General features: G+C 32.8%; 2 protein-coding genes across 2 annotated transcripts; one reads left to right on the top strand and one right to left on the bottom strand.

Annotated features, from left to right (window-relative positions):
* Positions 1-1,551: 1,551 nt before the first annotated feature.
* Positions 1,552-3,063, bottom strand: LOC103858593 (V-type proton ATPase subunit E1). Its single transcript, XM_009135977.3, has 6 exons — positions 2,803-3,063; positions 2,616-2,716; positions 2,374-2,530; positions 2,107-2,303; positions 1,921-2,020; positions 1,552-1,836 (listed from the first exon to the last, which is right to left on the bottom strand). Exons 1-6 carry the CDS (start codon positions 2,902-2,904, stop codon positions 1,801-1,803), a joined length of 693 nt encoding a protein of 230 aa, XP_009134225.1. The 5' UTR covers positions 2,905-3,063; the 3' UTR covers positions 1,552-1,800.
* Positions 3,064-3,311: 248 nt separating this feature from the next.
* On the top strand, positions 3,312-14,824 carry LOC103858592 (ethylene-responsive transcription factor CRF1). Its single transcript, XM_033286197.1, is given in 2 exon segments — positions 3,312-14,109; positions 14,112-14,824. Coding segments are annotated over 2 exon segments (900 nt in total). The 5' UTR covers positions 3,312-13,743; the 3' UTR covers positions 14,646-14,824.
* Positions 14,825-15,422: the final 598 nt, after the last annotated feature.

Genomic DNA, 15,422 nt, shown 5'->3' with positions numbered 1-15,422 from the left:
ATGATGTAGAATATTAAAAAGGTAAAAAGAGAATATTGAAAATAAAATGAATGTTGAAACCATTGTACATGGTCTATAACGTCGCTAAGATTCGGAAAAAAAAATATTAGTTAAAAAAACATCGTCTATAATGTTTGAGAAGCGTTTGAAAGTTTGTATAAATGCTATACGAACCATTTCAATGGTGTTTGGTCCTACAGATTCACAATTCGATCATACAAAAGCATGAACACGTCAATGAACACGAGCACTTTTCACCTAGTCCACCATTCATTAATGGTTTAGGAACAGTGAAGGCATGTTTGTTCATAAACTTTGGGTGGCAATTTTACCCAAACCTGAAAAATCGAACTAGGATCGATCCAAAATTACTCTGTCCAAAAAAAAAATGAAAAATTATAAGTACCTAGTTAGTCAAAAATTTATATACCTGAAAAAAAAACAGAACTGAAAGGAACCAATCCGAATAGATGCAGACCCGAAAAGAACCGATCCGAATAGACAAGACCTACTCTGATTTTATTTTTTGTATTTTATATATTAATTTTATTCTATAATTTAGTTAAAATGTCTTTTAGTTAGTAATCTTTATTATTATTTTTTAACATTTTCAACTAATATGAAACTTTAAATATCATATTTAGAGTTTAAAAATATTTAATTTTAATTATTAATAGTTTATTTTTGTTATTTTACAAAATTTAAAATAAATATGAAGGATTTCGGCTAAATTTTGATGGAATTCTAGTATTTTGGGTCTTTTTGAGATTTTAAATACTCAAACCCGATCCAAACCCAAAAATTAGATAAATTTTACATGTGTTTTAATTATAGATCCAGACCAACTCGGATCGATCCAACCAAAAAATTTCAAATATCTAGTTGGATCCAAATATATAGGATCCGAAGGATCCGAACCCAAAAAGAATTGATCCAAACCCGATCCGAAGACCCGAATGCCCAGGCCTAAAACATATACGCTCTAGCTCCATGTCTGTTTTTTTTCATCTCAGGCACCCACATTTGTGTTTTTGTATCAAACACCTTGACTCCTTGCAAGTTCATTACGTAAATATTACCGTCCATGATGTCAGCGACCTTAGCATACCTCATGATCCTAGGAATGTCGGATAAGAGCTGCATTGTATGATATCTACAGTCGAGGCATAAATCAGTCACCTCATATATCTTGGAAACCCACGGCAACGTAGACTCGGAACTGTTCCATAGGAGAAAGCGATGGGATTAGTCGTCTTCAGTTTCAAAGTTAAAAACGATAGCATAGAGACGTTGTTCGGGCAACCTAACAAGCATCGTCTCGTGTATAACTCAGGGAAACGCGACAAGTGAATGGAAACGAGAGATAGTCGGATAATAGCTTACGGGTACACGTGCCACGAGACGGTGGTTGCTCCTTCTTTGCCCTAACTTTTGACGACATGATCTAGAGTTAGGCCTCAGACAAAGAATCACCGAGTTGGCTAGAGAGAAGAAACCACAAATCCTAAATTATTAATTATATATAGCTTGGTGTTGAATCTGAAGCAGGCCTTTATTAGAAAAAGAACGAAAGTCTTTCGTTTCTTTATTTATTTTTATAGCCAATGATAACACTCCGATGGGTAAAAACCAAACCCGGTCTGAATCACATATGCGTAACACAAAGAGTTCGATGGGGTTTTTTGGCATCAAAGTAAAAGTGTTGCAGAGAACATAAAAGAATCACAACAAATAGAAATCTTTCCCAAATGGGTAAAAACCAAACCCGGTCTGGATCACATCTCCGTCTCTTTTCATTCATTATGCAGCAACTTGGCCGAACAACGACCTACGGATCTGTGAAAAGAGATGAGTGAATCAGAAATCATACGGATCACAAGAAAAACATCAACACGAAGCATTGAATTTGCTTATTCATACCACTGGAAGTTTCATACGGAATGCAACATCAAGACGCGCATCGAGTGTGTTCTCGCACACGATTTTCCCATCCCGAGAAGCTAACACAACACCTCCAGAGCTATATCATGTTCAACATTACATATTATTAGCAATATCAAGCAAGATCTAGACACCATAATAGTCCTTTAAAAATGAAGTTAATACCAGTGGAGAGCGTGAGGATCACTAGAAGTAGGAGGAGGGGGAAGGAAGATGGTGGTGTCCACGGCAACCTCTGGAGCATGAACATTAGCTTTACCAGCATACTCCTCCTTTGCGTCATCAAGAATAGATTCAACTAAACCCAAATCCTCTTCACGGCAACGCAACAGCACAGAAGGCTCTTTCAACCTAAGCAAACACTGCAAGTAACTCAAGAGTCAGACCACAAAAGAATGATTCAAGATACACAGCTACAAATGTGCATCAAACCTGAACAATGAGATCCTTGAGAAGCTGTTTGTAGGCATCCTCATCCCCACTCACATTCAGAAGATCCTTTGCTGCTTGGTCTTTCATAGCATTGACAATATCATCCTGCGCCTGAAGAACTTTGATCCTTGACGCATTTAGCTGCATCGAGTAATCACTGAACACCAAAAAAAAAAGTATTCAACAAATTCGAATCTATAACAATCCAGATTAGACTAAATCAAGATCAATGAGAAACTAACATCTTCTTGCGAACATCGGCTTGCTTCTCCTTCTTCTCATAGTCTTGCCTGATCTTCTTCTTCTCCGCCTCAACTAGCTGCAGCTTCTCGATGTTGAATTCCTACACATTTTCAATCAAAGCAGATCCATGATAATCAGAGCAATCGAGAGATCCTGAGAAGTGGAACTAAAGAGTGAGAGACGTACTTCTTCGGCGGAGACGGAGATCTCGTTTGCCTTCTCCTCGGCCTCTTGGCGGATGAATCTCACCATCTGCTGGATCTGACTCGACACATCTACGTCGTTCATCTTTGCCGGAGAGCGTTGACGATCGGAAGTTTGAAGAGGTTTCGAGGAATCTGTGGCGCAGCGAGATTGGAGAGAGAGATCGGATTTTCGCAACGTGGAGACGAGTTATTTGAAGTTGTTTTGTTTGTGTATACTGAAAGAAACAAAACGGGATGCAGTCTTCTAGAGACTAAAAGAAAACGACAAGGCGTCTAAATTTTAAAAAAAAAACGACTTTGTTTCTGAGCCATTTCAGGGGCCGAGACCCACATCTGTAATAGGCTTTCACTTCGGCTCTCTCCAAGATAGTTAGGGGTGGGAAGAAAACTGTACCCAACTGACCCAGGCCAAAATAAATGTTTCTAGTCTGAACCAATTAAAAGTTTTTGCTTCCCAAATGGTTCAGTTTGGTTCGATTTTAAACTGAACCAAACCAAAAAACTAGAATGTTTATTTAATTAAAATAACCACCGAAAAATTTTAAGGTTTAAGATATTTAAAATTCTAACTTCAACAACTAAAAATATTTTTACAAATTTTAATTTTAAAAGAATAGAATAATTAATAATAAAATAAAGGAATATGAATATCAAACACAATCATCAAAACCGAAAAACTACCTATGATATCTCTATAATAATATTTAAGAAGTCAGTTTCATATGTGTCATGCTCACATTAATTTTAACGACGATTAATTATAGTGGTACCCTTAATGAATCAAATTGTCATTGTTAAATTTTTTATTTTATTTTATTTTTCCTTTTTATTTAAGCTTCCTTTTTCTTTATATTTTTCAAATAACCTTATAAAATAAAATTTATAAAGTTTTAAAACAAAATAGATTATATATATAATGTGATTCATGAAAAAAGAAAGTTCACAAAATAGTCTTGATTTTAAAGTAAAGAAATCATCTTTCTTTTAAAATAAAAACTTAAACAACATAATCTATATTTTGAAAGTAATAATTATTTTATTTAAATCAATAGATTTCTTAAATTGTTAAAAGTAACTTTTCTGACATCAACATAAACAGGCTCATTTAAGACTATGCAAACCAAAATAATTTAAATAACATAAACTAAGATATCTTTAATGAATAAAAGTTTTATTTTATTTTTTAAATAAGTTTCCTTTCTAAAAATTTCCTACAAACATAAGAAATTATCAGATATAAGAAATTATCAGATATAGTATACTTAAGATTTAGAGGATTTAAAATTTGCATTAAAAATACTAACCATTACAAACAATGTTTCCATTTTGCATTGTCGTAATTGTAAAAAAAAAATAATCATTAAAACCAACCTTTTAAAAAGAGCATATTAAAACATGAAATCTCAGTTTTAGAATAAACTATTGCCACAAGTACACTTTCAAAGTGTAGGATAAGTTCTATTAAGTATCCTGATTACAGTTTTATAGAGTGTAATGCACGTGCAAATCAAAAGTGGTGCACTAACAGACCGAACAATAAGGTCGTGAGGAAGTGTTGGAAAGGACCCCTAAATTAAGCAACCCCCAATAATATTTAATCATTGTTCAAATTATCAAAAATGGCTTGTTAATGAGAGTTGTCTCACTACAAGACAACGAGTTACAGTCACCTGCTGGCTCACCATCCCACACGTCCACCCCCACTTAAATTTTAGTATATACCAAATGTTTATCATACTATAAGCCTATAATCAATTTGTAAACCATCCTCATAAGTCACAATTTCAATCAAATTGGATTATATCTATGAGGACAATGTCTATTTTAAACGAGTATCTGTAATTTATAGTTTTGTTATATTGATCAGTGTCATAATTTTGTTTGTTAATGAATATATATATATATATATATATATATATATGGTCTTCACGATTGCAACATTCAACATCAAACTTAAATATCCTTCATCATTTATCATTTTTGACGTCATAGTTGTAAACCTTTCTCAACATTTATCTATTTAAAATCCATTTAGCGATCAAATATTACATAGAGTACTGCAACTTTCATCTAACGAGCCAAGAAAAAAAAATAGAAAAGTGTCAGCAAAATGTGAAATGTATCATACAAATCAGATATCTTGGATATTTCTTTTACTAATTTAATCGATATTCTATATTTACATTAAACATCTGTCATATTTGATGGGTCATGTCGTCGAAGAATAATTAGTGGCAAAAGTAAAACTCGTGAGTGTACGAGCACCATATAGGTTTAATTCACTGGTGTGGCCCTTGTCGGGTCGCCACATAGATATGACTAAGATTTTTAACTGAAGACAATTAAATAAGAGTCCAATCCGAATCATTGATTGGGTAATCATCAACTTTTCTGAATGAACTCTTTTTGTCACAATCATTCCTCTAATCACAAATATACACTCTGTAGTAGTATTTATATATATTCTTTTCAATAGACCCAATATTGTGTGGGTTACATGTTCCCCATAATAAAAAGAAGCACATAAAACATTTCATTTTTAACCATAATTGCAGGAATAAAGAAACCACAAATAATAAGTTCCCTGAGTAGACCCATAGTTTTAGTGTGTATGAGCAAGTACACCATTTATAGATAATAATTGGCCCAATTAGTTCATTATTGAAGCTTTCACTTTGTTCTACCAATAGTTTCCCAATTTATTAAAAATCCTAGTTATGTTTTGTTGATATGTACATATATATCTAGTAGTAGCACATGCATAAGTAAAGGAGCCATTGCGTTTGAATATTATTGGTAGATTTATGATATTTATAGTCTCTCTTTTTTTTGTAAAAGCAATGATATTTATAGTCTCAAATGGTGCCGTTCAAAAAAATGTCTCAAATAGTTACTTGCCTACTGAAATGTATAACTAATAATTCTAGCCCTATCTTTATTTGGATGTAATTTATATTAATCACAGTAAAATATATAACAAAATTATATTTTTTTTTGTAACACAACAAATTTATATTTATATTTTCTTATATTTTTATTACAGAATCAACATGAGGTTGGACATATAAGACAAATGAATTTTCAAAAATGTAGGTAGATATTGTTGATTTTTTGTGATTTCGAAATTATATTAGTTGATTAGACTGTTTTTTATTTTATTTTTGAAACACGATTAGACTCTTCTTTTTCCTTTACTTCTGATAGGAAAAGACCATAATGTCTAATGTATATAGTAAAGTCATCATCATGGTCATCGAACATAAGCCACTCACACTTATTCATTAACTTCTTAAAAAATAAAAATCCTAAGCACCTGAATCAATGTCTAACAATAATGCATATGTCGTTTTCCAAGACAGAAAATATATATCTGAATTCTCATGACAAATTTAATCCACTGAAACTTAAGACAAATAGTAAAAAATAATTTCTAACTATAAAAAGTTGAAAACATAAAATATTAATATTATATTATATTTTTGAACAAAATATTATATTATATTTATTAGTCACAAAAATATACTAGTAATTTAGATGGAGCTTCGAAATGGTGCTATGTAGATGGAAGCTGGAAAGACAGATATTTTTGCAAAATAAGGACAGTTTTGCAAAAGTTAAGGTTCAACCAATAATATAATGGAGACCATGAATATTCGAAGGAGTCCATCAACTTTGCTTGCAAAATATGAAGCTCTGATTTGAGATATGCAATGCAAGAAAACCATGTATATCACAGAGGTGGTGTTCTCAACAAATTGTTCTTAATTGATGAAGATAATATCAACACCGATAAAAAGATCGGTTTTTACTATGCAATTAGAAGAATTTCAACGCAGTATGGATTTTCCCCAACTTTGTAAATACGACATATTCCAAAGACAATTAATACAATGACTAACAACTTTGCATGCGGTTTTTGGACTCAACCTTGTGCTACGATCTATGTTGATTCAGTTTCACGGAATTGGTTTTCGTGTTCAAAAAATTGTAGTAAGATTAGTATAGTTTCTGTTGAAAAAAATATGATTTATCATTTTTCTTCACGCTACATCTTGACATGATGCATCAACTAATTAATTGTATAGATTATGTTTTCATTATGTAGGATACAATTTCAGGGTTTTTCAAAAAATATTTAAATTATGTTAAGTTTTTTCAAGTGAAACGATTACCAAATGTTTTAGTCTTTTGTTAAAAATTAGAATAATGTATCTTGTTATTGGTCAGTTTACGTAAAAAATCATTTTCCCTCTTAAATATATAGAGATTATATTTTTACCAAAAAATACAAAACATAATAAAATAACACAAGCACATAAGTAACAAAAATAAACAAGCACATACAAACTCAAATGTTAATAACAAATTATAAAGAAAACGCACAATATACCTAAATATATGTATATTGAGTATCATCAGTATGTATTGCCAAAAAGAGATGTTGGCAGACAAATGGGTAACAAGCGAAAGTGAGAGTGCCTCGAGACGACGTAGAAAGTCACATGAAAACAAAGTGGGATGGCTCGAAACAAGAGAACGGCGCCGTTTGCGGAACTAACGGTAAGACCTCTCATGTGGGTTGCTACCGTCCAACTGTTATCTTTATTTTCTTCGACAATTATCCGTACGGTCTCGTTTATTTCTTCTTTCTTCAAATTAATCAAACTTTCACTTCCCAAGCCATACTACTAATAAATCACATTAATTGACTAATCTCGTCACCAACTACATCTACCGGTTTTTCCAATACGTTGTATTCTACAAAATAAAAAATAACTAAGTTTCAACCCACCTTATACAGCAAATCATAATTTTAAAATTCTCAAAAAATAATTATCTTAACAATAAATCCACATGCATAGCCGGATGTCCAACAATGGTTTTAGACCACTTATGCAACCTTTGTTTCTCACATACTCTCTATTACCTCCAAGTAGCTCGTTGGTAATTTATCAATTGTAGTCGACCTACATATCTATAGTGACTTACTCTACCAAGTGACGAGACGAGTTCTTACTATAATAGACGACTCATGAATTCATGATCTAGCTAAGTCATGCTTTTGGTGGTCATAAGGAGTCCTAACTACCTTATTAGGAGGCTTCCAATAAGGATTCGTACTCGTTTGCTAATGCCAAAATGTATCATTGATCTCTTTTTATAACATATATTGCTGATTTTCTCGTATTTATTTCCACATCAAATTCAGCTTCAAACTGTTTTGGACTTCCAAAACTTCCTTGAGCGAAGCAGATTTTCCATCAGTAAACACAATTGGACCCTTTTCTTCTTTGTATGGATATTCTACGTCTTAATTAGTACACCAGAATGACATTGATCATTATATACTATTTATACCAATGTTATTTTTTTTTGACATTTTCTGATATTATAACTTCCACTTAACATATTTTTTCAAAACGAAAACCTGAACAAAATGTTTTGGGTAAAGATTTATGTTTTTTATTCAATAATCTTAATTTTGTTAAACTACATTTTTAAATGTGTACATTAACGGATGATGTGTTATGTACTTAATTATCAAGTTACCGTTATTAGAATAACTAATTCTATGATTGTGCAATGATGACATTACAAAGACTAAGGCTCATCATTACTCCCAACATTTCATATTCTCAGAAACGTTATTTGATTTGTTTGAAAAATTATTTTTTATTGTTACTAATTTAATGGGATTCCGGAATTACTGCGTGGCTCGAAGTTAATTTTCACGCCTGGGTTTTGATGCTAATTTGACATCTCTTACGTAGTTTTTATTATACTATAAGTATGTTTTTGCTGTTTTATAGTCTTGTACAAAATTTCGCACATATACGTATATCCAGGCCCGTCCCTCTACTAAGGCATATGAAGCATTAGCTTTAGGCCACACAATATGAAGTAAATAATAGGCCACAATTTATGAAGTTGTTTGTAGATGAAATGGTTTAATAAGTGGAGTACAGCTTCTATATTTGGGGTTCGAATATTACTACTACCATTATTTTTAATAATTTTAGATAAAAGTTACATTAGAAGGCCACATTTTCTGACAAGCTTTAGGCCACGTAAAAGTTTGGGACGGCACTGCGTATATCCCCACAAATCCAAACCCATCAACCCTCGATTCATTTTCCAGAATTGTAATTCTCTGCAAATTGTGTTGATTTTGTAACTAATACGACACAGAGATTAATACTTTAATTTTTGTTATAAAATTTTCGTAAATTTTTGGTCACCTTAACTTGTTACATATACAAATGTCGTAAATTGTAGTAAAATTGGATCACTATAGTTCTGTAGACTACGGAGTGGTGAGTTTAGAAAAGGAAGGAAAGATAAGAGAAAAAACCAGTGACATATTGATATTCACAAAAGCCCTTTTTCAAAAAAAAAAAGAAGACATATTGATATTCACATAACACATACATTGCTCAATCAGATAGTGGACACTTTGACAATGGTCTGGGTGCCAAAAGTCTATCCATTTACACAGCAATGTATTTCTTTTTACACATCATGTTGCACATGTGTTACATGTATACGTACGTACGACGACAGCTTCAACGAAGTAATGTGACCATTTAGGCATTTAGTCAAAAGTCACCCAGCTCCAATGTAATACTCCATTTTTTCTTTTAAGATAGAGTAAAAGTGAATATAGAGTAAAAATGTTCTAATCCAACTCCATTTTTCACTCCATAATGAAATGACAAACAAAAAAAAAAAGATTAGTGAAATATGAAGTTGGGTTGGAACATTGTTTATTCCATAATCACTTTTACTCTACTTTAGAGGAGAAAAATGGAGTAGGGTTGGAGATGCCTTCAGTTAAATAGAAAAGCTAACACGCAGGTCCATAAACTCGATCATTGCATTTCAACTACGAAAATATAATCCTAACATGAGAGTAAATATGACACACATAACCTAACGCCTAAGCAAAATAAGCAATACTCCTGTAAATGATTCATTATGAGATAAGTGTCGACACATCACCCACCCTAACAATTTTATGGATCCTTAGGCTTGCAACAAAAAATAGATCTGTTACATCATCTCAGTGCACTAGTTAAAGCCCAGCATTCGTTGGACCGAAAGTAGTATTATGATTAGGATTTTTTTTAAGTAAGTATGTATTCTTAAAGGAAAAAGAAAATTCAAGTTTTGAAACTGCTATAAATATGGATCTAAGGGATTGCTACGTTATTAATTCACATAATAATATATAAATAGTAAACGGGTACTTGCCTCAATATATTTTGCTTGTTTTCTTTGCTTTCTTCAAGTTTTGATTTGCGTTTGTTCACAACAAGATCTAAATCAAAATTATTTGGATTACAGCATATTCAAGGCATGAAAACAAAATAGTTTGTTTACAATGACACATAAATCCTTTTGGATCAATGAGGAGAACTTGTTGCTGAAAGTTGATGTTTGCGGATCCGATCTACAAAGACAGTCTCAGAAAAACAACCATAACTTGAAATGAAGATCCGCTTTCAACTATAGCTAGATCTTGAAGTCGATAACATATCCTGAAATTTTAGTTTGAATATCCCTATATTTTGACTATCCGCTTTCCTCTTCTTTCAAAATGGATGTTATGTGTTTTCTTCTCCCTTCTAAGTGGTTGTGGTGGCTATTCCTTCATGGTGGTTGTTGGTGGTGGCTCCAGTGATATTTCAGCAGTGATTTGCTACTTTAATTTAGAAGTATCTCTCTCACTTCTCTAACTCGTTGCTGGCTTCTTTCTAGAATGGAGAATAAAGCTTCTCGTTTATCGTTTTGTTCCTTTGGCCTTTAGGATTTTGGTCAGGTTTGACATGTACAGTACATAATATATATGTATTATTTATCAAAAACACCAAGCCTAGTTTTTTAATAAGGATTATCTATTACAAATTGCGGTAAAACAAGACGATTTTATAGCCGCTAACTGTAGGATTTAAATATGACGGTTCTACTTTCACCACATTGAGCCACATTTGCATTGCATTGAGCGTCTTATGAAGATCCATGCATGATGGTTTTACATGCACCATATATGTTGAATATCTATTATATTTTTTCATTATCTACATATTAGATGATATGATTCAAACTGGATACCTTCTGATATTAAAAACATTAGCAAACATTTAATTAAACCACCATACAAAAATGGTTTCTACAAATTCAAGCTCAGTTAAGTCTGTAATCTTTTTTTTTTGTTCGCAGACCAAACCTCTATCACCTTATATAATTTGAATCTGTTGGAATATCATCTACCAGCTAGATTCAGAGGAACTTATTGATGTGTTTAAAATGTGAATGTTTGATCATTCTCAAAGCAATGCTTTAAGATATCAACCTAATGTCGTCTAGATAATCACAAGTTAGTGTTCTATCTGAAAACGTTATGATTGGCGGATCCAAACACACAGTTGAATCAAAGAAAAATATTTAGAAAAGAAGAAAAAAAAAAGAATGTAAGGAAAAAAAGAAAATGACATGTATGCTAAATTCATCTAGCTAATCTAAATACCAACCAGTTATATATTTAAAACAACACAATGAACATGTTTGAATCGTAACGAGTATTTCATGGTTTCTTAATGAATTAACGAAATTTTTATTTTGGATAATTCGGGCGAATCTAGACTTAACTAACTAATTTTTTGAGGGTCTGTTCACCGACGCCAGACATACTTGGTTGCTCGCAATGAGAATTAGATATCCATATCGTCTGGCCACACAAATGGATAAATCTGAGTTCGGTAGATTTTAAATCTGGAGTACTTAGTACTTTTCCAAACACGTTGTACCACCCGTCCACACTTGTATGGTTAATGAATTAACAAAAATTTTACCATAATTTATATAATCAATTGTTTTGTTTTTAGTAATTACCCTAATACTAGTGGTGTTTAAGTTTTTCTCTCTAAATATTCCATCAAATATAGAATGAGTTAAATATAAATTTATCCATTAAAATAATATGCTCCAATTGGAATTTTTGATTTGATTATGTACTTGATAAATCACGAAATTTTGCAATTAAAATCTTGATTTCACCATTTAATTTCACATAATATTGTCATCCTGCAATGTCGTGTTTCAACATCCTTACTTCTCTAAACCCCATTAGAAATTCAAATATCATCATTTTCTTTGTAGAAAAATGCAAGTACTATTCATTTTCTTGAAAAAGGCCAAACACCGTCCACGTTAAAAGAACCAAAAAATTAAAGGCACTTTGTTTTCTCTGGTTTAACACTCACGTGAATATATGCAGTGAAAAAGATAAAATTTTACTATAAGAAAATTAAAACAGGACAAATATAAACTTTAATAAATTAATTTTAATTAATGTCATGTTAAGAAAGGGCAAATTAATTAATTTAATACTAATGCCATACATAAAAAGTGAATAAAAAAGACACGGAGACACACAAGTCGCATGAAGTAACATCCCATGTTGTCGTCTCTACCACGTCAGATACCTGCTTTAGAAAAAGACCAGAGACTGCTAAAAGGTAAGAAAGTTAAAACAATTGCAGACCGCAACGGTCTAATTTTTTACAGACAGCAACAACTTGGTTGATGAATGACCAAAACGCCCTTGTGGTTAAACGCGTGAGAAATTCTCGTTGGAAGGTTTGAAACCATTTCTTAATTACTGCATTAAACCGTGAAAATAGAAAACAATAGTAGCAACTAATTAATTCTTACTCTTATTTAAAATTTTATAGTCAAAGGTAGGCGTGGACAAAAAAAAAACAGAATTGAAACCAAACCGAACCAAAATTCCCAAAACTGATCAAACTCTCGAATACCCAAATGATTTATATATTTCTATCTCTAAAATAATTGAACCGAACCGAGAATCGAAAGGTACCAGAATATAAAAAAATATTAATTATATATACATATAAAATAATTAAATATTTATATTTATAATTTAAAAATATGTTAAACATATCCGAAAGTATTTGAAAAAAAAACTTAATTGTTTCAAAGTACCCAAACTATCCGAAAGTATGCCAATATTTTTATCCGAAATATCCAAAATTTTTATTCAAATCATCCTAATTATTTGATATTTTACTCAGAATATTTAATATTTAACCCGAATTACTCGAACTACTCGACATAACCGAACCGGAACCATATGAAAACTGGATTTTTTCCAGATAAATTCTGATACCTAAACTAAATCTGAACCGAACCGAAAATGAGTCAAGTAGTAAATGGATCATTTACTTCCTTGTTCAAACTACCAATATCCAAAATACCTGAACCTAATCGAATGGATACGCAAAATGTACATGCCTAGTCAAAGTTAAGACTAAACCGTCTCCAGGGTATCTTCAATGGCTCATAACAATTTTAAACTAAAATTCTAAGAGAATGAAATGGCAAAATCAAAACCGGATTTTAAAACGCCGCAACCGCCGTTTCAAGGTGCTATAAAGCAGACTCTGTATCCTTCAGAGTCTCACTCTTTACTTACTTACATGTGCTCTGCATCTTTCTCTCTTTATATTCATCTTCTTTGTCACTCTTCTCTCCCACTCTGAATAAAACTTTCTTTTCTCTGCAGTTTTTTTCCCAGGAATATTTATTGACCTTAATATTCATCCCCAAACAAGAAAAAAGCATCTCCCTCCTTTGCTTAATTACCAAACTCTGATTCCATAAGCATCTACCCATAAAGCTCTTTTCTTCAACTTTCCCTGGAAAATCTTTGCCTTTTTTTCCTCATCTCCTCTCTTGTTACAGAGCATCAATCTCTTGTTTTTCATTTTCTTTTCTTCTTTATTCTTTGTCTCCTTCACTTTTTTCTCTTTACTTTCCCAACTTTACATATATATACAAAGGCACAACACAAAGAACACTTATAACTTCTTATTATACAGTAGCAGTTTTCAAGAAAGAGATGGAGGCAGAAAAGAATGTTGTCAAACTCTCCGAGCACAACATCATGACCGCTACTACAGTAACTCAACCAAGAATCTTGCGAATCTCTGTGAGTGATCCTTACGCTACAGATTCCTCCAGCGACGAAGAAGAAGATTTTGCAGACATCTCTAGAAAACGTCGTCGTGTCAAGAAGTGTATTAACGAAGTGGTTCTCGAGTCTACCGTTTCTGATAAAGATAGACCAAAGAAGAAGAAGAGACCGAACACGAAGACGACAGCATCAACCGCTGTTACTGCTCCGGCGAGAAAGTACCGAGGAGTGAGACAACGGCCGTGGGGAAAATGGGCGGCGGAGATAAGAGATCCGAGTAGACGTGTACCGGTGTACGGCTCTGGTTAGGCACTTACGATACGGCAGAGGAAGCCGCCATTGTTTACGACAACGCCGCTATACAGCTACGTGGTCCAAACGCGCTCACTAACTTCTCTCCTCCGGCGACGGAGAACGGTGAAGAAGCTTCGAAGGAGATGGACGGAGTTTCGGATATAACCACAAGCGGCGGTGTAGAATGTCTCGGTTCGCCGGTTTCTGTTCTCCAAACTCCCTTCTCCGGCGAGTCTACGGCGGCGACCACAGTAAAAGAAGAATTTTCCGGCGTATCGAAGACAGCGGTTGAGGTGAAAGAGGAACCGTCACTAACAGTCTCAGACACTTTCACGGGTTTCTCGTCGCCGTTGTTCTTACACGACGACGTTTTTGGTTTCCCGACGACGATGCCTGACTGTTTTGGAGATGAGTTTTTTGCGGATATGAGTTTCGGGTTTGGGTCCGGGTCTGGGTTTTCCAGCTGGCACGTGGAGGACCATTTTCAAGATATTGGGGATCTATTCGGGTCGGATCCTCTTCTAACTGTTTAGCACATTATCAAAAAAAGTAACCGGCCGTTAATAGGCATACGGAGAAGTTTTGTTACCGGCGGTAAATGAAAAATATTTGTCCAAGTTTTTGATCAATTTAATAAATTTGTTATATACACTTATGACAAAAAAGGGTTTGTTATAGAGGAAATTTAAATTTAAAATTAACTTAATGGTGACTCATCTTTTTACGTTAAATAACGTATCTTAACGGCGTGGATGCACGCACGCGCGAGTTCATCTTTGCAGATCTCACGCTTTACTTCTTTGCTTTCTTCTTTTGTTCTTTTGGTCGAATCACGTGTAACCTCACGTGATTGGAATAAACGAAAAGCTTCTGTAATTTTGTTAGTTACGGTTAAATAATTATTCCATTTGGAGAAAACTGTATAGAAAAAGAGATTAAATTACACGTGAGGAGAATCGAATCTCCGCAAGTGTCAAAGAAATGACTTTAGAGCATCTCCAAAAAGGAACTCTATTTTGAAGTTTCCAAAACTCTATATTTAAAGTTTCAATGTGTTCTTCACCAAAAGTAAAACTTCAAACCTAACTTCAAAATTATTTATATTTTACACTATAATCCTTATATTTATCATAGTTAATGTAAATTCATAAAACTTCTATAAATAACTAGTATATATATATATAAATATTACAGAAATATTAATTAAAAAAAAATCATACATTAAAATATAAAATTATAAATAAAAGTACATAATTAAATATTAAACTGCAAGCAAATATTACATTATTCCATAAAATTATTTCCGTAAT

The sequence above is a fragment of the Brassica rapa genome, chromosome A03 (assembly GCF_000309985.2).
Source record: "Brassica rapa cultivar Chiifu-401-42 chromosome A03, CAAS_Brap_v3.01, whole genome shotgun sequence".
NCBI lineage: Eukaryota > Viridiplantae > Streptophyta > Magnoliopsida > Brassicales > Brassicaceae > Brassica > Brassica rapa.
Note: the sequence above shows the minus strand (reverse complement) of the source record. Positions and strands in the feature narration are given on the sequence as shown.